Source organism: Musca domestica, unplaced genomic scaffold (assembly GCF_030504385.1).
Source record: "Musca domestica strain aabys unplaced genomic scaffold, Musca_domestica.polishedcontigs.V.1.1 8, whole genome shotgun sequence".
NCBI classification, from domain to species: Eukaryota; Metazoa; Arthropoda; class Insecta; order Diptera; family Muscidae; genus Musca; species Musca domestica.
The window spans coordinates 18,492,147-18,519,011 of record NW_026712409.1 but is presented as its reverse complement, the minus strand read 5'-3'; the positions used below and the strand labels follow the sequence as shown (position 1 = coordinate 18,519,011).

The 26,865-nt window shown below is 33.2% G+C and overlaps 3 protein-coding genes across 4 annotated transcripts; 1 reads left to right on the top strand and 2 right to left on the bottom strand.

The window, feature by feature from the left end:
• LOC101898318 (ornithine decarboxylase antizyme) lies at positions 1 to 6,607 on the bottom strand. Its single transcript, XM_005183691.4, is given in 4 exon segments — positions 1 to 845; positions 921 to 972; positions 974 to 1,136; positions 6,446 to 6,607. Coding segments are annotated over 4 exon segments (828 nt in total). The 5' UTR covers positions 6,517 to 6,607; the 3' UTR covers positions 1 to 303.
• On the top strand, positions 1,570 to 2,538 carry LOC101898144 (small nuclear ribonucleoprotein Sm D3). 2 transcript variants are annotated; one of them, XM_011294296.3, is made up of 3 exons: positions 1,570 to 2,069; positions 2,135 to 2,261; positions 2,330 to 2,538. In XM_011294296.3, exons 1-2 carry the CDS (start codon positions 1,751 to 1,753, stop codon positions 2,257 to 2,259), a joined length of 444 nt encoding a protein of 147 aa, XP_011292598.1. In that variant the 5' UTR covers positions 1,570 to 1,750; the 3' UTR covers positions 2,260 to 2,261; positions 2,330 to 2,538. The 2 variants fall into 2 exon arrangements, with proteins under 2 accessions (XP_011292598.1, XP_005183747.1); XM_005183690.4 differs by having other exon boundaries at positions 1,572 to 2,069; positions 2,135 to 2,538.
• A 13,794-nt stretch (positions 6,608 to 20,401) lies between the features above and the next one.
• Positions 20,402 to 26,865, bottom strand: LOC101888829 (protein three rows). The gene is made up of 6 exons (XM_011294295.3): positions 26,461 to 26,865; positions 25,339 to 26,382; positions 23,181 to 24,128; positions 22,276 to 23,109; positions 21,998 to 22,207; positions 20,402 to 21,932 (listed from the first exon to the last, which is right to left on the bottom strand). Exons 1-6 carry the CDS (start codon positions 26,764 to 26,766, stop codon positions 20,676 to 20,678), a joined length of 4,599 nt encoding a protein of 1,532 aa, XP_011292597.1. The 5' UTR covers positions 26,767 to 26,865; the 3' UTR covers positions 20,402 to 20,675.

The window sequence follows — 26,865 nt, the reverse complement described above, 5'->3', positions numbered from 1 at the left end:
TTTTTAGTTTACCAATTGTGTGGTGATATATTTTTTTACGACAAAATTAGCTTTGCTCTTAACATTGATTACGATATTTCTCCCCAATTCAAAAAGTAAAAATAGCTGGAAAATATCTGGCAAAACACAGATGGATGTTGTTGTTTGGAATATGGAAAAATATGCAATATTTTGAATACTAGCGGTCAGTAGCATGTCCCCTGTACTGGCCTTGTTGTTATACTGGCGTAGATGGTTGTAGAAAGAGTTTTTTCTTTTGCATATTTTTCTTGGGGTGTGTTTTGCCATGGTTAGCATTTATGTTTACTCCTCGATGCGATAGATAAGGAAGAAATTCTCGACATCTTTAATAGCGGCTGGTGGCGCCTCGGGAGCTTTTCTGGACAACGGTTCAAATCCCATTAGCAAAAAGCTTTCCAAGATACGGGCACGATCAGCACGATCTTTACGTACGCACATGACAACTGCATCTACTTCCAATTTATCTTCGGCAAATTCCAAGAGGGACAAAAAGGTCTGTTGCGATGCCTCTGGGGCCAGTTTGTCTGGCATGGCCACGTACAAGATGTCATTTTCGGGATTTAGAACGCATTCCCATTTCGTAAATTTCGTCTCGGTGACGTGCAATTTGATAGAAATGCGAGTTGGATGATCTTGATTTAAGATCTGCTTGACTATCTCCTGGCAATCGTCGTCCGAGTAGATGGATTGTACATCCGAGTCCGAGCATTCCGATGAAGCCGATGAAGTGCTAACGCTTCTGGAGCCACCGCTGCTGCCATTATTGCTTCTGTCAAAAACACTGCTGCCACCAGATGAATCAACAGAAGATTTGCGAGTGTAACCTGTGTTTTTTAGAAAAAATTATAATTAATTATAAGTAATTACATGGAATATCTATAATAAAGCCAAATACCAACCTGTTAAGAGAGACGCCCTATCGTGATCTGTTCTGTGGTGGGTAGGGACATCAGGACCACCACAGAGGCCCTACGCCGAGAGAGATACAGTAGGACTCAGTCGACATGTTGGTAGCGCAAGAAGAGGTAGAGATAGTACGCAACTTATTCTCAGCGCAGTTAGCGCCAAGAACCGATTCCGTAAACTCTCTTCTACTACTACTACTTAATGGGTCGCTGCAAATAATAATTGAATAATACATATTATATTTCTGTAGAGTATGCAAATAATTAAATATATATAAAAAGAAGTATTTTGCAGTGAATATTTCTTTGTATATTTTTTAAGAGTGTTGTGGCCAATTGTTTCTGTATTTTTAATAAAACTGAATTCCAAAAAAAAAGAAAAATGTATTTGTGGGATAAGTACTTTGTATAGTTTTTCCAATATAAAATTCATTCAACAAATATGCCCTTAAAATCGCTTAAAATAAAGTTAAACAAATAAAATCAAAATAAAAAAAATAACATCTTAATCAGAGATAACAGCCATGAGACTCAAGTGTTGCCAACCACCGTTTATAACCTCATTCACAATCAAGCACAGCAGAGAAATACAACTCTGATTATGCTTGACATGTGAAATTACACACATACACTCACGCACACTTCACAAGCAAATTCAGCAATAGAAAAACATGGCGCTGTGCTAACTGTCAAATACCCACAAAAAACCGTACATTGTAATCGTTTTCTTCTTCAGCAACCTAAAAGCAAAACATTTGTGTGGTGCAAAAAAGACTTGTAAAATATATAAATATTTAACAAACTTATAGAAAGAACTATAAATTATGTCTATTGGAGTGCCCATAAAAGTTCTGCATGAAGCAGAAGGCCACATTATAACATGTGAAACAATAACCGGCGAAGTATACAGAGGAAAGCTCATCGAGGCCGAAGACAACATGAATTGCCAAATGACACAAATTACGGTAACATACCGCGATGGGCGGACAGCGCACTTGGAAAATGTGTATATTCGTGGCTCCAAAATACGTTTTCTCATACTGCCGGACATGTTGAAGAATGCCCCAATGTTTAAGAAACAGACGGGCAAAGGTCTGGGCGGAACGGCGGGAAGAGGGAAAGCCGCCATACTTCGGGCACAAGGTAGGTTGAATTGTTTTTTTTTGTTGTTTTTTTTTTAAGTTTAATGCTTGTTTTGATATTTCCAGCTCGTGGCCGTGGACGAGGAGGACCTCCAGGTGGCGGAAGAGGTGGTCCGCCGGGTGCTCCTGGCGGTGGTCGAGGCGCTTGGCAAGGTGGCCCCACTGGTGGACGTGGTCGCGGTGGCCTGTAAACGTATTACTTCTTAAACGCCCGGTTTTTTATTTTGAATATAATTAATTTTAATTGTTCCCCATATTTAGTTGTGTAAGGCAAACTTGAATTTAGATTTGTGTATTTGTGTGCTAATTAACTCACATCATCCCAACTATGAATTCTTTTCAACATCCAATTCAGGAGAATCTTACTATAGAAAAAGTCAAATATTAAGTCAAGGATTAGTAAGTTAAATAAACCACACCATGGTTTCCAATAAATTTGAAAATATTTAAAAAATATCCAAAATTAAAAATTATTATTTTTTATTTTATAGGGAAAGCTACTAGAACCGCTGACATATGTTTCAACAAACTATTACAATTGAAACAGATTTAGGGAAAAAGTTTCAGCAGATAACTGAGGGAAAATTATAACTAAAAATCGCGCTGCCATAAATGTATATGTGCAATTGAATTTTGTATCAACACCATGTAGAAAATAGCACTGAGTTTGCCATGAAATTTGTGAGCAGCGAGCGAATACTAGTCACTAAGAAATATCATGTTTAAAGTGGTCCCTTCACAAGTACCAAAATATCAGTATTATATTGAGCTTAGCCCATATCGAATCGAATGTATAGGGTAACATTAACATTCAGGAAGGAGAACTAAAAATACCAAATTATAAGAAGAGTTGTCGCTAATTGGCGAGAGCTAAAGCCATAAGTTGTAATTAAATGAAAGATAACCATAAATATAGAAATTACCCAACAATGTTAGACAGTTGAATTGGACAAGTTGGAGGAAGATGCCGTCGAAAGTTGGACAAACAATTTAAAGTATCTCTTAATTTGTTGAGATCTTCATATAAAAAACAGAACAGGGACACATATTCGTATTGTTGAGATCTTCATATAAAAAACAGAACAGGGACCCATATTCGTAACATTTTCTGAAGTGTTTTTCAACTAGAATTCGAAGAAAAATGTTCAAATATCTGCTATAAGCCAATGCCTTGAATTGCATTTGCATTAATGGAATATTTTGGAAAGAAGTGGAAAATTAAATGGGACCTCAACACTGTCGTAATTTTGACTACTTTAGCATTCATTAAGCTAAAAGATTGGTATATCGATAAATATATTTTTTAACTTAACCCTGTGTACAAAAAAAAAAAAAATATATATATTTTTTTTTAAATTAGGACATTAATTTCCTTTATCTATTGTCCCTAGCCACAAATATATAAACAAATTTATTTAAAATGATAAAAATATATCTTACCCAACAAATTTGGCCAATGAACAGAGTAATTCCCATTAAACAAATCTTGTTCAAAATTATGCCTGAAAATTAAGTTTTTTGCCAAAAATGGTTTAATCCAAGAACAAAATCCCAAAACCAATCATAACACATACACAGCAAAAAAAATAGTCTAGTGTTAGATTGCGGTTCTACGAATACTATATAAAGAGAGCAATTCCATGACAGTAATAAAGAAAAACTTGACTGTCGACAGATAGCTCTCTTCATATGCGTAACTCGTGAAAGATCAAGAGAGAGAGAGAGAGAGAAAAAATTTGTTAATGAAGGAAAGGTGGATGTTTCTGAAACTATTTATTTTGTAACTTTTTGACGGACAACAATTGACAGATTTATTTGAGACAAGGGACATTTATTAGACAAGGGTGTTAGAGTTAGTAAAACATTAAGAGAAAAAGGGCGAGTGGGATAAAATTTACCCAACATTTATTGAGGCTTATCGAATATCATACAAAGAGAGCAATTCCATGACAGTATTATATTGGTTTAACTGGACTGTCGACGGACAGCTCTCTTTATTTATATATTCGCTTCTTCAATTTCAATTTTTTGCAAAACAAATTGTGAAGTCATATCATTATCAACAATTGTAAACAAAAGATAATTGATTTCGTATTTGGTTGGTAAAATACAATTAAATAATTCAAATAAATTACCATGACGTAGTACTATCCCAATTTATTTGCCTAATTTTGTTTGGTTGTTGTGAGTAATTTCTTATTTTTTTTCAGCAACAAAGTTGGCAATAAGAAAAGAAAAATAAGCATTTTATCATGCACATACTTGTCGCATGTGAGGTATGAGTATATAATATCTATACATATGAAATCTAACACACACACATACACAAAATCACTGAAATGAAAACAAAAAAAAAAGAAAAACAATAAAAATTGCGCACTTGGCACACATTTTACTGTGTATCGTCATTTATATATTATTCACAAGAATGCAGGCACGTATAGTAATTAATTTGTTTTTGTGTTTTCTTGTAAATAGTTTTATAAATTCTTCATATTTTTATAATTTGATATTTATAAATAGGCCAGAAACATTACACGTTTTTAAACTGTTTTCTCAACCTTGAATCAATTTGTATCAGTCTAGACAAATATGGAAAGGGTTGCTTTTTTATTGAATCATTAATCATTGTAATAAGGGCGATGACGAGATTACCTTTTCTCCATCTAGAATTTCATCATTAATGTATGAGACTTACGCCATATCCCAATAATAAAAAAAATCATATTCTTGGAATCTTTTCATGACGCAAATAAAGATAATTTTTTGAAATGATTTTATGGGACCTCGTGGTCTGAATAGATACGCCAAGACCGTTTAACGAAAAACAAGATTAAAATAGTAAACTGGAAGGAAGTACACCGAATATGCAGAAGGTTAACATTAAAAATCAGTGGAACAAATATGAATGCGGGCTATATTGAACTATTTATTCCAAAATATTACATTTCAGCCACTTCGACTGGAAAATGTGACTAGACTCTCCAAAAACACCAAAACATGGCGGTACCATTATAGAGATGATTAAAATACCGGAAATTTAGAAATAAAGACTAATTGGGGCCCTGAATAAAATTGGACCAGTGAGGATTATTTTGGGAAATCTACCACAAAAAAAAAACAAACAAATAAATTAAATTGTGGCTTGAGATTTTATAATATCGGGAGGTACCCTTACATGGGAGGAAATAGAATCTTGTTTTGCAAATTATACACATCCCCAGAGCAGAGTACATTTTCTGAAAGTTTTCCTTGTGGATGCTTATTAGTGGTATTCCATCAATTCAGTCAATGAGGATAGAGGAAACATCTGGGCAATTGGTAGCTTTAAAAATCGATTTTATCTCAAATTTTTTGAAATCCTCCCATATAAATTTTCCAGTGTACGAACGTCCTTATTTTCAGCACCATTTTCTTTTCCATTGTTTGCAATACAAATGAATGATAAGTTTTTTCTAATTTGGTGCTTTCCATCTTGTTCTTTGGATAAAATTCGAAAAAATATCCTAAAATCCCCAAAAAATTCTTGAACAGTAGCGGTTATCGACGATTCTGTTGTGTTCTGCAGCTATGGTGTTACATTTGGACGAGAGGATTTGAAGGCATAACTTTTCACTGCTTTTCGTAAGAGTGTATTTTGTGGATAATTTAATTAACCAACTGGGTTTGACCCAAATTATAAACTCCCTTGACAAGACCACGTTGGCTTGCAGGCCCATAGCTATGTGTTTTGAGTTGCATATAAGGCTCTTATGTGAATTTGACTTCGCTCCTGGATTAGCAAATCTGAAAAGCCCCTTCTTTTGATCGATGAAAAATAGTTTTCCAATACCCTAAATTTCTGTAATGCAGAGTCATGCTCCTATATGACTTTGGCGTCACTCCTGGATTGGCAATCTGAAAAGCCTCATCCATTTTGATAGATGAAAAATAGTTTCCCAATTTCCTAAAACTCTTTACTGCAGAGTCATGCACATTGATGAAAGTTATATCTTTAATATATAATATCCTTTTGAAATATTTTTCCGAAAACCTTTTTTTATTAAATTTTAAAGTCTGTCTATAAATTCGTATGAAATATTCGCCATGTTCATTCCTAGATGTGATCTTTTGCCACACAGAGGTTAGATTTCTTCAGTAAAATCCTTTTTATTTTTGTCGACCATTAAAAATGCGGCAAAGTTTCTGTTTGTGTAACATTCAGCTTCAATTTTCACCATAGTCAAGTTTGTTTTTTTATTTTAGACCACCATTTTTGAATTCAAGAATATTTTCTCAAAGAATCTGAACAATTTTAAATGAAATAGATTTTTGACTTCTTAAAATTACAACTCTCTTAAATTTCACAAGTATGTTATCCTCCAACAAAAACCATACCTAGAATTAGCAAAATGCACCTGGTGATTATCACAGTCGGTAATGGTAACACCAATAGCAGCTGCCATCATTGTATTTAAAAACTTAATATAAGTAAATTGATTTTTAATTTCTTTGAAATAATTAGTATTTTTTTATTAATGTCTTTATTTTTATTAAATTTTAAATTTAATTTTAACTAAAAATTATTTGTATCACAGTTATGTTGCCGTATTAGATTTGTTTTCTTTGCTCGAAAACCCAACGGGATCTAGCCCCCAATCAACAGTATTTGCATTTATTTTAATTTCGTATTAAATTTAAAATGTCTGTGAAAGTTTTTAAACATTTGCTGGCGACAACAACAACAAACAAAATTTATGTTTATATTTATTAATGATTTGTTTTTTTTTTTATTTTGCGTTAAGACGTTTAAAGTTCTGCGTCCGATTAAAGACTAAACTGAAATTGTCTCAAAACAAAGATTTTATAAGAATTTTTTTTTATAATAACTAAACAAGCTAAACGACAAAAACAGGGAAGAAACAACGGTGGTGATGGTGGCGATGTAGATGATGATGATGGCGGCAAACAAAACAAAACAAAAAAAAAAAACAACGTCAATAAAATTTGTCAGGGGTGGGGGAGAAGGTAAGCTAATAGATGAATGGTTACCGGTAGCAAACAAAAACATTCCCTATGCAAGCGTTGGGGAGAGTGCATTCCCCAATGTTTGTAGGCTCGTTTAAAATTTCTCACAACTGGCGGATAATCAAAACAAACCAAAGAGGGGAAAAAAGAAACTACGCCGTACAATAATAATGAATTGGAATAAACCAATATTATGTAAGGACTAGACAAGAAACAAAAATGAACAATGTTCGATAAACAAATGTCATACGTCATTTTTTAAGGTAGACACACTCTTGCCCATTTGCAACAAATAGGCTTATATCCCTTGTATTTTGTAATAGCAAAAGAGAAAGAGGAGAAGAGGATCTGAAGACAATTCTATTAATGTCAGATTTTAATTGATGCACACACACACACACACATTCTTATGTGTGTTTTTCTTTACAATTCTTTTCTTTTTTTGTATAACAAAAGCCTATTGAGTAAGACAATAAAGACAGCAGACCAAAAGTTTTCATTTTTTTATATTGTAATAAGCAGATTTTGTAAAAACCCCCATCAGGACAAAGGCGCAGTTGGCACAGATCAAGAAAATATGACGTTTTTATGAAACGTAGAGGAATGGCGATTTTCTGCAACAAATTAGCATTGACAAGAATGGCCGTTCGGTAGTGGGATTCGGTTGCAGTCATTCACATATTTGAAACGCATGATTTTCATGTAGAATGTGAAATAATATAAATACCATATCCAATTTATGGATCCTACCTTTACTCTGGTCGCTTACATTACGAAGAATTGACATAAAAGCTAATAAGTGGTGTGTTAGAGTTTCATTGATTGGCGGGATTAATAACCTATGAGACATGGATTATAGTCTCATCGTTTATCGAAAAATACAGATCAGTAAATCATGTCTATGTCGTCGGGGGTATGAGGGAAAATATTGAAGTCACAGTTGCCGATAGTCATCTGGATAAAAAAAAAGAAAACAAGTAAAATAGCCCAGCCTTGATATTTGACTATTTAAACTGTTGACCCTTTATGGTATAGGTTCCGAAGCAGTTTGCCAATATTGACCAATATTACAACGTGACAGATTTGGACTATATCGACTACTTTCTGCACTTTATATGAGATATCTCTAAATTATTGGTAGATGTGGAAATATGCTTGAGTTAACAGATATAGCGGACAGAAGTATTTCGTTTTTATACTTCATCTAATACAGATAAAAAATATTGGTATTTGCAAAATTCGAAGGAAATCCAAACATTTATATCCAATATTATGCGAAATCATAAATTCCAATAAATGACATATTCATATCAAATTTCGGGTTAAGCGAAATATTTAGATATAGCAAGTTGTAAAGAATCGCCGAATTGCTTCGGCATGTATCACAGATGTAAGTATTGGAAATTGTGACCCTTTGTGGGTGAGGAACCAGAAATGGTTGGCAGATGTACATATATCATCTTCACAACAGACCTTATGTTAGCAAAAATGTGGGAAATTTGAGGAGAGATGGAAATATTGAAATTTGCCAAGTCTGAATGGAATCAGATGTAAATTTCATGTTTTATGGATGGATTTGGATGCTTATTTGGTTTTTTTTTTTTGAGCATTTTTTTTTTTAAATCTTGAACCCCATGAAGAAATGGTGTGATCTCCACCATCTTTATAACAAATCTTGTGTTGGTGGAAATATTGAGATGTACCAAGTCTGAATCGGGTGTTAATTTCGTGTTTTATGAGTTTTGTTATGTGGGTAATTTGAAGAGAACCGGCTGCTTATTTCGGATTTTGTTTATCGTTTTGCTTATTTAAAATTGTAACCCTTTGTGGGGGAGGTGCCAGAAGGAATGGTCCGATCTCTGTCATCTTTATAACAGATCTTGTGTTGATGGAAATATTGATATGTGCCAAGTCTGAATGGAATCAACTGTTCGAGTTTTCGAGTTTTATAAGCTTCATGAATATTCAAAATGTTGACCCTTTGTGGGGGAGGTACCAGTAGGAGTAGACCTATATATTCCACCTTCACACCAGACCTTGGATTAATAAAAATATTGTAATTCGCGTAATTTGAAGACAATCGGACACTTACATCACATTTTATAAGAGGTATAATTATTCTAGATTTTGACCGTTTGTGGAGGAAGTACTTGATGGAGTTGACAGTTATTTTCCATTTTCGCATCTGATCTAGCACTGATGCAAATATTATGATTTGCAAAGTTGGAGCCAAATCGGATTTTACTTTCTCTTTCTGTGGAGAAAATTATTTTCTTTGAAAATGTTGACATTTTGTGGGGGAGGTATGAGAAGGGGTGGGCCGATATTGCCAATCTCCGAACTCGATCTAAGTTTGACAATAATATTACGATGTACCAAGTTTGGATCAAATCGGATACATCTTCGAGAACGGATTTGGTCGAAAGAGACCTGGGGTCTAAAACCGTTATTTCGATGAGGCACTTTTTGGCCGTTTCAAATGATAGTCATATTGGCTAAGGGTATAACAAAAACAACATTCATCGTCTATTCATTAGTCAATGGCCATGCAGACTCATTGATGTCAATGTTTTGTTTTGCATCCTGAATTCCCATAAGATTTTGGCTTCACTCCTAGATTCATAATTTGAAAAAATCTCATCCTTTAGCCGACGAAAAATAATTTTTCAAAATCCTAAATGGTAAATATGACTTCAATCTATAAAGGTCCTATAGAAGGAAAATCCTCCAGTGGCATATATTAAAAAATGTTTAGAAAATTTTCTGTTTATAGAACAGCTCTATTTCAGAACTTGCAAGAATCTACAATTTTTGCAATTTTTATCGATATCAAACAGTGAAATCGGTTATCGTTGTAAAACATTACCATTCTTGCCGTTTTGGAACAGACAATTTTTTCTTGTTTATTAGTGGAGAACGATGGTATTTTATATTTTAAAAACGATTAACCACAAAATTCATTGGAGTTTTCATGGGCATTATATCATATTTCCTTTATAGTTAAATGCTATTTATTGGCCATGGTTGCCTTAGTGTTGTTAAATAAATTAAATGAAAAATGCAACTGAATATTAAATACTTTTCAAAAAAAAAATGACTACATTACATATTTGTGTACATCTAAGCCAAAACTCGTGTATTCCATGTATTGATTATACACATTTTGCCATCAAGACATTGTTTAATACCCGACTAGTATCTAGTATTTGAAAAAAAAGAGGTAATTGGCAACAAACAATAAACAAAGCAGAGAGGCAGGCAGACAAGCAAACAAAATAGGTCGTTCATAACAATAGCTTTGTTTGTTTGTTTATTTTTTTCTAAAGAACACATACAGTCATACATACGCATCATCTGACTGCTGCTGTTAAACATCAGGTTTTACGTGTTTTCCTAGCATTTATTTATCGATTAGATTAAATGATTGGGCTTTGAAAGTGGGAACAATTGACTTGTTTATATTCGGTATATAAGTGCAAGAGGTATATAAGTGAAGCTGAAAAATCGAACGTCTTTGTCACTACATTTTAATATGAAATACCAAAAAATGTTATTTTTTATAAAAATTACAATAAATTATATATTTTTTAAAAGATTTTACAAGGTAATCTGGCTTCTGAAACATAAAACCTTTTTGATACATAAAGAAATCAGGGCAAATAATGGCAGAATAATTTTTAATACATACAGGGTGAGATGAAAAAACTGCAACCAACTTCAGACTGCTGTCATTTCTAAGCCACTCGTCCGACAGCTATTAAAATTAATCCAGTGACGGGTCATAATATTGCTTACAAACATCAGCAGAAATGGTTCGAAAAGTAAAGAAGCGACTTGATCGAAACCCGCGTCGCAGTGTCCGAAAAATGGCTCTTGATGAGCAAAACATATCGCAATATTCCATTCGGCAAATATTGAAAAATGAGCTCGAGCTAAAGCCATTGAAATTCCAAAAGGTGCAAGAACTTACAGAAAGAAAATAGACTCAAAAGAGCTTAAGAGTTGCTTCGCTTGGCCGAAAGTGGTGAACTGCCGAATTTGGTTTTCTCCGATGAGAAAACATTCGTTGTCCAGCAGTTTGTAAACAAACAAAATGATCGTATTTACTTGCCAAAGAGGTCAGCTGAAAATGTGCACCTTCGGTTGGTCGGCCACCAGAACTCAAGCGCCGGCCATGGTGATGGTGTGGGCCGTCATAACAGCCGATGGTCGCTCTCGGCAAATATTAATCGACCGTGGCATCAGAATAAATGACGAATATTATTGCGAAAATATTCTGGAGCGTGTATTAAAGCCTTGGGCACGCAAACATTTTGGCCTCAGACCTTGGACATTCCAACAGGACTAAGCACCATCGCACTCAGGACGCGCCAACCAAGAATGGTTACAAAATGAGATTCCTCGCTTCATTTCCAGCGTACAATGGCCACAAAAATATCCAAATACCAATCCGTTGGACTATTGTGTCTGGAGTATTTTGGAAAGCTAGGTTGGCACTTAAAAATACCAAAGTGTCGATCACCTCAAGCATGCGCTTCGCCAGGAATAGGCCAAAATACCGCAGAGCAACATTCGGGCAACGCGTGACGTGGTTTCATTGGCCGTTTAAAGGCCATAATTCATGCCAAAGGTGACCAATTCGAACAAATCTAAACTTATTCTAAAATTTCATTGTTTTCATTCAATAACATTTAAAAAAATTTACAAATTATGGCGTTAGACTTTGTTGCAGTTTTTTTTATCCCACCCTGTATTCACGATAAATTGTGTTGTTCGATTGTTGTATTTACAAATACATAATAATACCCCACAAACAATTATAGCTTGCCTGGTAGTTAGCAATGAGAAAATTAAACAAATCAGATTACAAATTAAAATTGTTGCTAAGCGTAATTTCATTATTACGAGCCTTTTTTAACACCAAAAGTTCTACAATGTGCTGAGCACATTATAATTTTTTTTTTCAGACAGAAAAAAAATTTCCAATTTTGGCCGACTTAAGTTTTTGCTTTAAGGGAAACAGATTTGATGGATTTTATCTACAATCATTTTTTAGGATCTACTAAAAATTTAATTTTTTTTTAAATGTCCCAACAGTATTTTAAACTCTTCACCAAAATGTATATTTTCCCTTTCAATTGAACAGAGCACATGTCGGGTTCATAGAATTTGTTTGATAACCAATCTATATGAGTTATTTATATTTTTAGCAACAACAAATTTCCTTTGAAAAAAAATAATAAAAACAAAACATTCACGAAAGGCAGACGAGACAAACTGGGTATATACACATAATTTACCATAAACTGAACACATATATTCATTAATTATATATGTATAATAATTCCACATAGGTATTCACGTGTTGGCAAAAAAGCAATACGCAAACTATCGAAATTCTAAACAAAAGTAATGAGTCATTAACTTTTTTCCAAAGAAAAGTAAATAAATGAAAAATCATATAGGTTTGCAAATTTTGAATGACGTATTTAAGAGTTTTATAACAAATGGTAATGAATGCTGGAATGTTGTTGATAATTAAAAAAAATTAATTTGAATAAGAACCCCTTATTATCATAACAATTTTATACAAATGTATATCAAAACACAGAAAGTGTCAAATACAAAATTCTTTTTAATCAGTTAAAGCATTTGTATTTATAAACAAACCCAGATAATGAAGCGGATTATCTACATATACACCATAATATAATGTGCACATGTATATGCATTTGTAGTACTTTGAATCATATGACACATTTAAAGATTTACGTTTTCTTTACATTTATCAAGACAAACATTTTACAAGATAAATGAATACACTGGAATTTTCCATTACAAGATGTACCTTAATCTCATTATTTCCATCTATACAATTACATTTATAGATATCACACAATTAAGATTTCACTATATGAGTCTAAAATATCTTGAATCTAATACCATTGTTAGAATTATTCTAAAAAAAGTAAACAAAGTAAAGAAGAAGAAAAAATATACGTAATTCCTTGAGTTATTTACGTAAACTCGAACACTTATCTTATCACGAATGTTTGTTGTTCCCCTAACATCATGGAAAAAGTAATCTCATAAAAAGATACACTAAAAAGTGATAAAAATGTGTGATTAATAATATTATTTATTTCTGATTAGCATCATTGCATTGTACTAATACCTAAACAATTACCCACACTTGTAGTCATAATATAGCAATCTTATTTCATCTAATCTTTATAATATGATAAATAATTTTATACACATGCCAAGATTGTGGGCAATTATTTGCGTTTTACGAAAAAAAAAAATCAATTGATATTGTTATAAAGAAATACCTACTACTTCACGTTATCACGTGAGCTTTTCTTTTACATATAGCACGAATTTGAGAATTTAATGTTAATAATAATAAAATTAATAGCAATAATATGCCTTTTCCAGAACCTGCACTAATTTGTACTACCTTTTTGATAGAATAAAGGAAAAATCGGTTATCGTAGTAAAAATGTTTGATAATTGGTCTGTTCCAGAACCTGCAAGAACCTACTAGTTTTACAATATTCTCCGATATCATAAAGGGAAAATCGGTTATCGTAGTAAAAACTTTTACATTCTTGCACTTCTTGCAGAACAGACCTATTTACAGGTTATTAAAATGAGCAATTAATAATTATTTTAATTTACAAAATGCCAGGTTGTACTCCAAAATAATAAATAAATAATAAAAAATTTCTGATTAAAATCCCGCCCACAAATAGCATACAAGATAGTATGTAGGAAAAAGTCGATCTAGAGATCCCTAATATACCAAATATATAATTTGTTTTCTAACTTAGCATTTATTTCTAGGAACACTTCTGAAGAACCGTTAACAAAAACATTGTGTCAGAAGATGGCATAAAAACCGTTATTTCATTCATACATACAACATAAAAATCGATTTAACATAAAAAACACCATCATTCTGTAATCGACCACAATCGATCTAGAGATTCCTGATACACATTTCTTAGCTGTTTATAACTACCTGCTATTAATTTATTAAATATTATTAAAAAAGAAATCGGGACAATATAGAAAGATGATTCTATACATTGGACTAATACAAATATACATGGGCATGTTATAAACAAAAGTTTGCAAATACAATGATGTCAGAAGCAATAACGCAAAAAACAAAATGTAACGGCCGAAATATTTTTTTTATATAAACCTACAGGATTTTTATATATAATAAGATAAATTCAAGGCCATAGCAAAATGAAGGAGTTATACGTTTTTTATGCTATGTGTCATGGATAAAACAATAACTGCAGAGTTACGTCTCATCTGTGGGTTGGGTTTGGTCCATCAAAATCTTGTGGCAGGAAAATCTGCTATGGCGTTTATAACGGAGTGATATCATTCGAAAAGATCACATTCCTACAAGTTGTATTACTCCGAAAAAGATCACATGCCAGGCAACTTATGCGTTTCCAATCTTCGATTTTCATATTCATGAGGCTATTGATTTGTATTAGGAAATATTAGACCTTCCCAGTGTAAATCGATTCACTTATAATTTTAATGGTGTTTTTAAAGTCTCTATCATAAAAATATTGACATGCAATATTGAAACCGTCCAGATAACAAACAAAATAAAAAAATGTACCTATATCCACCATATTGCATGTGTGATATATAACAACAATTTGCTCACGTTCAACAATTGCCTGCCATCTTTTGGGCCTGTTAATTAAATGTAACTACATGCATATATATATTTGTTATCGCTTAACATTTCTATAGTACATCGCACACGCTGTCATACAACAACACTTGTATTGCAAGTGATTGTTATTGTTAATAAACATCTAGAATATTTTCGAATTTCTCTAACCATTTCAATTGATTTGTTGTGCTTTCCAAGTAGATATCCATCCACCATTCATTCCCCTTCATTGTTCTTTTGTTAAATGATTGTAATTAAAGCTAATTGATTTTTATCAGTCCTTTTTATACATTTTTTGGTGTTTTTCTTTTTCTTTTTAGCAGCCATACAACAACAACTATTCAGCATTCAGTCCAGACATTTCGAATAAAAATAGAACTCTTTTAAAATTGATTTGTACATGTCACGTGATGTTGCGTAGATTTCTTTTTTATTACACAAACTAATTATTGTAAAAATGCTTTTTATTGGAGGGGAAATGTGGAGATTGTATATGGAATAAGAATGAGTTTGGAACTTTTCGTATAATTGTTAATAATTAAAAAAAGCCATTAAAATACTAATCTAATGTTTGTAAAATGATTTCCCTAAGATAGTTCAATAATGGACTTAGATATACTTTTTTAGACTGTCTAAACTGTATGATCTAATGTTCTGTTCCGTTAACTGCAAGAATCTGCTAGTTTTGCTCCTTTTTTTTTTTTTTTTTTTGAAGTCATAAAGGAAAAATCGTTTATCGTAGTAAAAACTTATACATTCTTGCAGATCTCAAACAGACCATAAATTTTTTTAAAGGATACCGAAAATTTGTGTAGTATTTATCCAAAATTCAATATATTTTCATATATATTTTTACATAATGTTCTATAGAGAAATAAGCATAAACAATGACGACTGCATTATGATATTTGCATTATAAGCAAAAGATAACAAAAATGTCGTTATCTTCAGAAAAAAGTCAAACAAAAGATAATTTTTACGACCACCAGTCAGGCAAATAAACAAAGTGTGGGTGAGAAGAGGATAAGCAGCAGGCGGACGATAATATACTGCAGAAGTAGAAAAAAGAAAAACAAATGTATAAACAAAACATCAACAACTCAACTTGTCACGTTCCCCATCAGCCAGCCAGCCAGTGAACCAACCAGACAACTTGATATGTATTTATATAATTTGTGAAAAGAAGAGGAGTGGAGGAAAAGGAGACTGGTAGATGGTAGGGGCAGTATTCAGTTAAACCTGGCTAACGGCATTGTTTGTTTGTCAACACAAATTCTAACAGACTAGTAGGTAGTACAATACAATAAAACATTATAATGGGTGACTACATGACTTAAAACATGAAGTAAAACAAAACAAGAAAATAAAACTATATTGTATTTAGCTTTTTTAAATCTTGTGGCCTATTCAACATTGAGAGAACAAGATAAGAATTTAAAAGATGGTAGGTACATAAAATATACTGCTTAAATTTACACAACGAAATCAGAAAGAAAATCATGATGATAAGAGAAAAGTAAATAAGATAAGTACTAAAGTGGGCTGTGTTTGAAGTAATGAAATAATGGTAAATTACGGTTTTCAGCTTAAATAAACACAAAAATGAGAATCTGGAATTTTCTGAGATTTAAATTTATTTACGTAAAACATTTGAGGTTATCTGTATAGACATGACTAAGCAGTTAGATATTTATCAAGAAGCTGACTATAAAGTATGTCAGACAGAGTCATTTGGTAAAGTTTGTTATGACCATATTTTGAAATGTAAATTATTACAGCGAGTTATAATGCTCAACCAATAAACCATTTTTGATATCTTAACCAGATAAGGCAATATATTTGATCTATTCCAAAACTGCAAGAATGTAAAAGTTTTTATTACGATAACGGGATTTTCCCTTTATAATATCGAACAAAATTTCAAAAATAGTACATTCTTGAAGGTTCTGGCACAAAGCGTAAGATATTGTTGATAACTTAAAAATTAAAGAGTAGGATTTTATTGGACACTATATGAAGTCTCCATCCCTAATCTTCAAAGTCCTGCAGCTAAAGCTCTTGGTATTTTAAAGTGAATTTTCATCGGTTATAGCAGGTAAAAACAATAACTTTTAGTAATTAGTTTCTCTTCTAACAATTATTTTACATTAACACGACTCGATTTGAAAAAATCTGTCATTTGCCTTTTTTAATACTTCCTCCCACTCTATGAAAGAAGTTGCCATAAATTCCTGCAAGAAAATTATGCAGACAGACCTAATAACATTTTTTACATTTTTGTTTTACTAGCCGATGCGCCCACCTTGTTAAACATACCTTTGTCAAATCAATTTTAATGACTTGGAACGCCTATCATCCAAGAGATCTAAAAATACCTTCTAAGCAAAATCAGTTGTACATAAATCTAAATTGGTTTATTTGCATTTATTCAATCCATTTAATAACATAGGATAAAAAATAAAAGTATTTCTGACCCTCAAGATCATTCCCTTTCGATGTGCGTTGCCATCAAAATAAGCACCGAGATATTTGTTATCGATCACAATCGGTCTAAGTATCCCTAATGCAAAAAGTCAGCTGTTCCTTATGAAAAGGTGGTCTATTGAAGCAATTGCAGCAGATTAGTAGCTTTATTAAAATTTTAACAGTACTGCCCTTAGCTCAAAAAACTGAAGATAAAATTTCCACAATTCTGCAGGTTTTGTGTTCAAAAAATATGTGATCTAAAATTATTTTTTGCGGCGTTTTTCAAAAATAGTGACTTATATTTATGACCAACGTTGCATGCTGTAGGGTACAAATATTAAGCTACTCATGCCAATATTTTAAGGTTAATTTCAAAAATATTGAATATGGAATAGTTTACTCTTGGGCCTAAATAAATTAAAAAAATAAACAAATCATAAAAAAAACATTTTCTCCTTTTTATAATCGGCAAGGCAAACACAAATCGCTTTCTGGAATTATGGAGAAAATTAATTACGAAATGGAAAACAGAAAACGAACGAGTCGAGAGCGAGCGGAAACAAAACAATAAACAACAAAAATCCAAATGGGGGAGAGAGTAAGGGACCAAGAGAGCACATTATTCCAACTAGAAGAGAATAACTTTCCAACGGAGTACAGTGGAGACTTGTATTGGAGACTATTTGTCCGTCTCATTCACTCAACAATGAAAAATAAAACATTAATAAAATGGCTGAAATGAAGAAAAAAAAATTGAAAAAAAACGAACAAAAACCTTAATATTTTACAAAAAAAGGGGAGAAATACATTAAAAAGAATTCATAATTAATATATTAAGTAATGTTTATCGCTCTTTTAAAATAAAAACAACACAAATGGAGTAAAGATAAAAATAAAATTCTCAACAAAAACGCAAAAAGCTAGGGCGGGGGTCAGGTCATCACATAAAATGTATATTAGAAATATTTGTATTAAACTTGTGTTTTTGTATGTTGAATTTGATTTTTAATTCTTTACTTACAACAAAATACTTTCTTTCCCCCTTGTAATACTAGTCTGGTTGTTCGACAATACTTGAAGGTTAATTTCGTACAAGTATATGTGTGTATTTTATTTATACCGAAACAGTTATTGTTGCTTTTGTTCGTTTTTTTTTTTTTGTTTCTTTTTTCTTGTAAATGCAACGAATACAAACAACTAGACCGACAACTTTGTCGTCACGCCGTCATCATCAACACCACACACTACACATATTGCTGTAGCAGATGTATGTACTATATAGAAAATACACACACACGCTTATGTGTACTATATATATAATTCTCCTTTTATCTTCTTTTACTTAACCCACAAATAATTTACAAACCATTTTCTATTACTTTTTTTTATGAAAACTAACGGCCATCACACTTTTGAGAAACGGTTTCCTAAGGATATTTATTCCAACCGTTTCTCTTCTTCGTATAGCACTTTAATAACAATTATTCATCAACATCATCACTGCAAAACTTTCTTCTTCTTCATTTTTCTTTTTCTATTCCACTAGAACACTATTATTTTTACTTACAGTTTATTATTCATTTGTGATGGCATTTTTACTCTTAATGGTTGAAATTTATTAGAACACAAAGAAGAAATAATTGTTGTTTGATTATTAGATCGAACTGTTTTGTTGTTGATTATTGTGAGATGGTGTTGTTGCTGTTTTTCACACTTCACTTTGGCTAGCAAGCTAGATGGGAGTCTTTTTTCTCAAGTGGCAATTGGTTTGCGATTGTTATTAGAGGAAACTGACGATTTTCCTTCAATACGATTCAATTTATAGAATTTGAGTTTTATTGGAAGTGGATTTTGGAGAGTTGTGGAGACATTTGAGTCTACATGAGAGGTTTGGAGAAAACGAATGTTTGAGTCACTGAACAGTAATTTTGTTTCGTAAGGGGACTTCACATTTAACAGTTCATAGAAATTTGACGTGTTTTAGGGGTGGTTTGAAGTAGTGTACCGAGTATCGAACCGGTTTACTTGTCAAGTGAGTATCTCTCAAATTGGATATAGATGGTTAGGTTCCTTATGTTTACCTTTACTTATAGATTTCCTTAAGCATACATATTTTTAGTTACTTGATAAAACAAAAATCAAAAAATAAAGACTTTTCTCCATTAAATGCCCACTTTAGAAAAATGCGCTCCAATAACATGTTAGCGATAGCGAATAACATTTCCACTAAACAGGAAAAGCGCTTTGGGTCAGTTTTAGAGGAAAATATTACAGCTAAATCAATAACACTATCGATTGGTTATCGATAGTGAACCCATTTCCCTTTGAGTGTTCATAAAATTTGATTCGTAAAATAGCTGGGAGACACAAAACAGTAATTGTATTTCATTAATGGTCTTCACATTCGACAGTCGAGTGTAACATAATATTTTTAGGGTTGGCTCATGTTAGAAGAATATAGATAGGCGCATCGACACAGCTGCAGGACAATGAACTGTCAAACGAATTTTGGATTAGAAAATCTTGAATGAAAAATTATTTAAATTTGTAAAAATTGTTGAAAAACGCGAATTATAATAACCTTCGAATGACGTCGTATAAGAAAATATATAAAAATCTACTCTTTTTTGAAAAAACATTACATTTTTTGACATAACAATGCCCCAAGCGTTCATGCATTTACCTGTATTCTTCTACCATGGGTTGGCTGTAGCAGTGCACACATAATCGAAGTCCTTGTTAAAACACTATTGGTCTACGCGGATATATTCATTATTATCTGCTGAGTTTACATCAAAACGTGTTCTTCTGATCATTTACTTCACTTTTAGACCAAATTATTTATTTATATTTATTTATTTACACAGGCTATGCAGAGGATTTTTTTTTAAATCGCTCTGACTCATAGCACGTTTACATTGTACTAGCTTTAGCAATATTAGTAGATTTAAAATGTCAATTCCATTGCATACGTCATAAATGAGATTAGCCCCGTAAAATGCTCTAATTGCTCTACTCCGGAGGTTCTGAAACACACAAAATGAAAACAGTCTAAGTAACTACGCAATTTATATTTTACTACTTTTTATTCTGGTTGCAATCGGCAACAGCTGCAACATAGGTTTGGTTCAAAATCTCATGAACAGAACACATTAGATCTCAATCGAATTTATTGACAGCTTGTGAATAGAGGGATAGCTACAATGAATAGCCTTTATAAATAAGTTAGTAATAGAAACCTTTATTAACTATTATTAGAATATTATTACAAATACAACGTACAAAAGAGAAACAAAAATAAAAACATAGAAAAAGCGAATAAGGCAAAAATATAATATAACTTAACATGTTATGTTAAAGATTTAATGGTAATCTGTTTTATTAGTTAAGGATTAATTAATTTAAAGTAATTGTGAAGAATCTATATCAGATTACATCACCATGTCGCCTCCGGGTACTTCTCACATTTAAATTTGTTTCATTTGTTGTCGACTTGATTGCCGCATCCAATAGGTTTTTTTGATTGCGGGTACGACTACGCGATTTGGTTACAACAGCTTTTGTAATTGGCTTAAGACTTAGTGGTGAATCCTCCAGTATTACAATTGAAGTTTTCTTGGCCGTAGGCGATCTGCGTAACCGTGGTCGACCTCTTTTTTCTTTTGTTTTATCATTTAAGTCTAAATTCTCTAATTTTGTTATTATATCTAAATTATTATGGGGTTGCTGATTCTCTTTGGCTTGTAGATTTTCCATAGACGATGATGTTGATGAGAGTGATGAGGCATCTGTGCTTGATGTCATTGCTGTTGATAATATGGCTGGAGGGTCTATCAATTCTATGCTATCTAACATTGGACTTGTTTTGGATTTTGTCACTTTTGCCGCAGAGGAGGAAGGTATTTTCCTCGCATATGTTTTTGTTACCTTTGTGATTTTCTTTTTGTCTTTCATGTTATTGTGCATATTATCATCATCTGAATCTAGAATTTCAATGGCATCTTCACAAATATTGAATTTCGGTTTAGTTTTTGCTTTGATTTTTAACTCAGGACTGGAGCTGCTGCTACTATTTGTTTGAGAATTAGATGGCTTGCGGGTGGAGATAGCAGCACCTGTATTGCCAGTTACTTGTTTTCTATTTGAAGAATTCACAACCCCTGGAGCCTTTTTATTGCTACATCTGACCACTTTATCTGGTGATATATTAATTTTCTTTAATTTGTTCATATTCTTCATATTTTCCAATGCATTCTTAGGCATTTCATGATGTGCAGCCAATAATTGTTGTTTAAAATTTACCCGATACACTGCATCTACGCTCCATTTTATTGTCTCACAAACTTCCAGACCATGTTGGAGACACTCTATGGCCTTATCGTGTTGATTATTGGCCCGGAGAAAATTCACATAATGCTGCATGGCCATAAGTTGGATGTGTTTAAAGAAGTTTTTATTGAAACGGTTTTGTCTCATCTCCAGCCATTCACGTCCCTTCTCATAGAATGGTTGCAGTTGCACATAGTCTTCAACCAGAAAATAGAGACGGGCATTTAAACAGCCTATCACAAAATATGTCCAATCCATGAACTCATTTTGTGGCAGAGTTTTTGTGTCGATTTTAAATTTAAAATAACTTTTTAAAGTTGTTATCTGGGAGTCAGGTCGTAAATATAATTTGCCCTTTGAATTAAAAGAAAACAATGATTTCCTTGGGGGATAGATAAACAATATAAATTTATACTCACCGTTTTTATGGGCGACAATTGCACATGGGCCAGGCGACGTGCTGCTTCTATGTCATTGTGGTGATTTAAAGATGAGAGAATGTCATTGTAGTTTTCTGGTGACCCAGCGCTGCTGCATTTTTCCTCATCCTTCTTGGCCTCAACTGAATTACCAATTAATTCTTTTAAACTCTTGATGCCCATAACATATTCGATTATTTTCATTTTTACCTAAAAAAAAAGAAATTAAATGCCAAAATTTACTTCGATAAAACGCTTTTAGATTTTAAAAGAAATACCTGGGCCTGATCAACATATTCCATTTGTAAATTTATCCACATCCAAGAGCACATAACCTGGGCCATACGCAAAGCATAGCCATATTGTACGGCACATCTACAGGCCACCACGAACAGGGAGTTAAGAAAATTCTCATACATACGATTAGCAGAGCATTCAGCCATATCCTGTGCCAAATTTGTTATCAACATATTGTAGTACAAGGCATCGCCCGAAACAAAGGAAAAATCTCTCAGACGATCTAGCATGCGTTCCATTTCATCCATTAGACATTGATTCAATAGAAGACTGGCAGCCTTCTTTGGCATTTCCGGCCGACAATAATGTTTCCACAAGAGACGATAACGTATTACATCTAAGGTAGCCCGCACAATGTCATAACAACCCTGACGTTCACCAAGTTCTCCATGTTTTTCCTCAACAAATTGCAGCAACATTTGGGCAAAACTATATTTGCCATTATTGGCATAGTAGTAGGCGATTTGCAGGGTGGCCAAAAATACCACGTTTTGTTTGCGCCGTGTTAGGCTAGATAACTGTTCCAAGGCCTGTGTTATATTGGGTAAATGCCATTGTACTTCCTTTTCCAATTGAAGGATACCATTTTCGGTTTTCTCATGGAAAACAGAAAATTCACAAAAGAAAGTCAGACTAATCAATGACGAGCAACTATTCCACAATAGTTGGCAGATTTTGTAGTGAAGCAACCACACATTTGAGGCATATTCCATATAATTTCCAAACTGCAGATACTGGGCAAGGGTTGTTAAATCATCAACGATGGCCTCCCAATCAATTAGGGCCTCCTCACTTGATATTTTTTCGGTATCGAACTGAAAATAAAAAAAACAAATGTTATTGATTTGAAATATTTCCAAATATGATTGTTGTTGTTTTGACTTACCCTATCATAGAATTCCTGAAAAGCTGAATAACCATCATAGGCCAATTTTACATACTGCAACTCATTACAAATGGTCATCTTTTCCATTTCCTTGTTCAGCAGCAATTGCTCCAACTGCGTTTCTCCAAAATCTTTAGTTTCCAGAGGCATTGCCTGTGATCGTTGATTGTGATATTCCTGCAGGAGTTTTGTACAGGTATGACCATATGTTAATTGTTCCAAACGACTCATTGTGGATTTGGTGCGCAAATGTTTATGTATTGATAGAAATTTCGGCACCTGAGATGTTAGAAGCTTTGTGCAGCGTGTGGTTATGACAAAATCATAATATGACTGACTAGATGATATCAGCGATTGCATTAAATTGATATTCGTTCTATAGTATTTGACAGTGTGTTGAACTTCCAGCCAATGTAGAAGTTTCTTACGGCATGCTCTCAAGTGTGGACGCAAAGGATTTGTGCTACGCATTAGGCTGTATAGTAAACAATTTTCGTGTGGAGGTATCGATACATTTTGTATATTTTTCTGCTGTTGTTCATCTTTGAATGAATCACTATAGTACATGCTGATTTGTCCACGTATTTGGGTGAAATCAATTTCTGTATTTAAATGCAACAGGGAGGCTATATAACATATTTGCATTTCACGTATTTGTTGGGGATCTCCGGAAAAACATTGCACCGAAGATTTATAAATACGTCTCAAGAGCAAAGGCCATTCAGTTTCGGCAAATTTATTATTAATTTTCAGATATAGTTCAGCTAATTTCACGCAAGTCTTAGCCTGTCTTGCACTGCTGGCACTAACAGCTGCCTGTTTGAAACGGGTCAACAAAAATGCTATGTCTTGGGATTTACTGTCAATGCATTCCATTTTGTCGATAATTTTAAAGGCATGGCTAACAATGAGTAGTAAAGGTTTTTGCAGCTCTTCCACATATACGTCCTGGAAGAAAGAAGGAAAAAAGACGTTAGAAAATGATTGTATAATAGGGGTAATAAGTTGTTGTATCTAAAAAAATAATAAAAGTGCTTCAATATTTTGTATCTATCTTCACACCAGACCTTGGGTTAATAAAAATATTGTGTAATTTGAAGAGAACCGGTTAATTATTTCAGTTTTTATAATCGTTTTGGTTATTCAAAACTTTGACACCTTGTGGGGAGGTACCAGAAGGAATGGTCCGATCTCTACCATCTTTATAACAGATCTTGTGTTAATGGAAATATTGAGATGTGCCAAGTCTGAATGGAATCGGATGTTAATTTCGTGTTTTATGAGCTTCATGAATATTCAAAATTTTGACTAGTTGTGGGGGAGGTACATAATGGATTGGACCGATATATTCCATCTTCACACCAAACATTGGGTTAATAAAAATATTGTGATGTGCGTAATTTGAAGAGAATCGGATAAGTATTTCGGATTTTATGATCGTTTTGGTTATTCGAAACTTTGACACCTTGTTGCAAGGTACCAGAAGGAATGGTCCGATCCCTACCATCTTTTTTAAGATATTTTGTGTTAATGGAAATATTGAGATGTGCCAAGTCTGAATGGAATCGGATGTTATTTTCGTGTTTTAAAACCTTCATGAATATTCAAAATTGTGACTCTTTGTAGGGGAGGTACTTAATGGAGTAAACCTATATTGTCCATTTTCGCATCCGACCTAGCACTGATGCAAATATTAGGATTTGCAAAGTTAGGGCAAAATCGGATTATCCTTTCTCTTTCTATGCAGTAAATTATTTTCTTTGAAAATGTCGACATTTTGTGGGGGAGGTACCAGAAGGAGTGGTCTGGTATTGCCCATCTCCGAACTCGATCTAAATTTGACAATAATATTACGATGTACCATGTTTGGATCAAATGAAGTACTTCCTTCAAGAGTTATCATGCGCACCAGCCAGACAGACATTGCTAGATCGACTCTAAATGTCCTGAAACAGATCTTGTCCAAGGAGACCTAGGGTCTAAAACCGTTATTTCGATGAGACACGTTTTGGCTGTATCAAATTCTATATACCCTCTCTAGACATATCACTGAATATATACCAATATATGAGATATATATTTTAATTTTGATATGCTACATTTTAAAGAATGCATTCATAATGATTAAACTTAAAATACATGTCCACCGTTAGCATACCTGTTGCTTTGAGTTTTCTTGTCCATCTGACACCTCCAACCCATTGGTACATTCCTCCTTTGGTTCATCTTTCACATTTTGGCAATATAAAACAAATATGGACAGGGCAGCATTGGCAAATGTTAAAATTATGTGCTTACGGAAACTCGTACAACATCGGATTGTATTCAATTTACTATCACTCGATATACAAGGTGCCAACTTCATGGCTTCCAACAGAAGCATTAACAATGCCCGATAGGATGATAGATGTTTCATTTGTTTCCAAAAACAACAGAAAACTGTTGTATTCTGTATTTGTATATGGATGGTACTAATCAGCACCAGCATATCTTTGAACCACAAATAATTCACGGCATTTTTGGAATGTAACTCAAAAAGTTGCCTGAAGCCCTCACAACATTTTGTTATTGCACTCTGAAATCCATCTATGGGCTTTTGCATACATATTATTTTTAAATATTGATAGAGTTGACCAAACAATTCTGCTATGGCTTTATCGGATTGTAGATTACTATCTGCGTGGCAATATTTCAATAGTTGGACACATAATTGTGTTTGGAAATTATCCATTATATCGTATACAATGAAATTATTCAATGTTTCGATGATGAAATGAGCCATCTGTTGTATCTCCTCCTTTGGGGGTGGCGGCGACATACGTTGTTGGGTGTGTAGCTTAAATAAAGATGCAAACATTCGTGCCACCTTCCCTGCAGTTAGATGACTAAATAGTTTTTGCATTTTTGTATATCCTGAGGATGGAAATATACTCTGCAGGCATTTGTGTAGCACATCCTTGTATTGCAGATTGATCTCCTTATTTTTATCCAACATTTGTTCGAACAGCACTTGAAGATTTTCCACAATGTGATTTAATTCTGTCAGATCGGGTTTGCGATTATTCTGTAGATGGACATTTTGCAGGAACATTTGATTGCAGTACATGGAAACAAATGCAAGGCAAACATCTTCGGTTTGCAATTTACTGGGCGGTAGGTCACAGATATAGTAATATATTTTGGAGGCATATTCGAAATGTTTCTAGAAGACAAGAAAATTTGGTATAATATTCGAATATTACTCTCTCGGAAGGACTGTTCTTTGTATGTCCTCACTTACCTTTGTCACTAAATGATAGTGAAAATATCGTAAATTATTTACATATGCTGACCAATATTTATCACTACATTCCGGCTTGAGATTGTCACCAAATACCTGTGTTATTATTTCACAATATATCTTTGGATATTTCACTTCACATTTGGCTATGCTATTAATAATTCGGCTGGCAAATATTAGCTGATGCTTAAAAGCATCCTGGTGGCCGGACTCGCCATATCGTTTAAAGTATTTTCCAATTTGATGTTGGGCAGCAATAGCATCGTCTTCGACGCCACGTAATTCGTTTTCGAAGTTATTTTGCATTTTGAACTAACTGAATCATTTAAATTATTAAATTAAAAAAATATTTTGTTTGTGGCTCTGTAGGCTTGGAAGGGTTTAAAAGGGGCGCTCTGTTTAAAG

Coding starts and splice junctions, on each gene's coding strand:
- LOC101898144 (XM_011294296.3), top strand. CDS start 1,751: ATGTCTATTGGAGTGCCCATAAAAGTTCTGCATGAAGCAGAAGGCCAC. Junction 2,070..2,134: donor CGCCATACTTCGGGCACAAG/GTAGGTTGAATT, acceptor TGATATTTCCAG/CTCGTGGCCGTGGACGAGGA.
- LOC101888829 (XM_011294295.3), bottom strand. CDS start 26,766: ATGCAAAATAACTTCGAAAACGAATTACGTGGCGTCGAAGACGATGCT. Junction 26,383..26,460: donor ACTATCATTTAGTGACAAAG/GTAAGTGAGGAC, acceptor CTTGTCTTCTAG/AAACATTTCGAATATGCCTC. Junction 24,129..25,338: donor AAGAAAACTCAAAGCAACAG/GTATGCTAACGG, acceptor TCTTTCTTCCAG/GACGTATATGTGGAAGAGCT.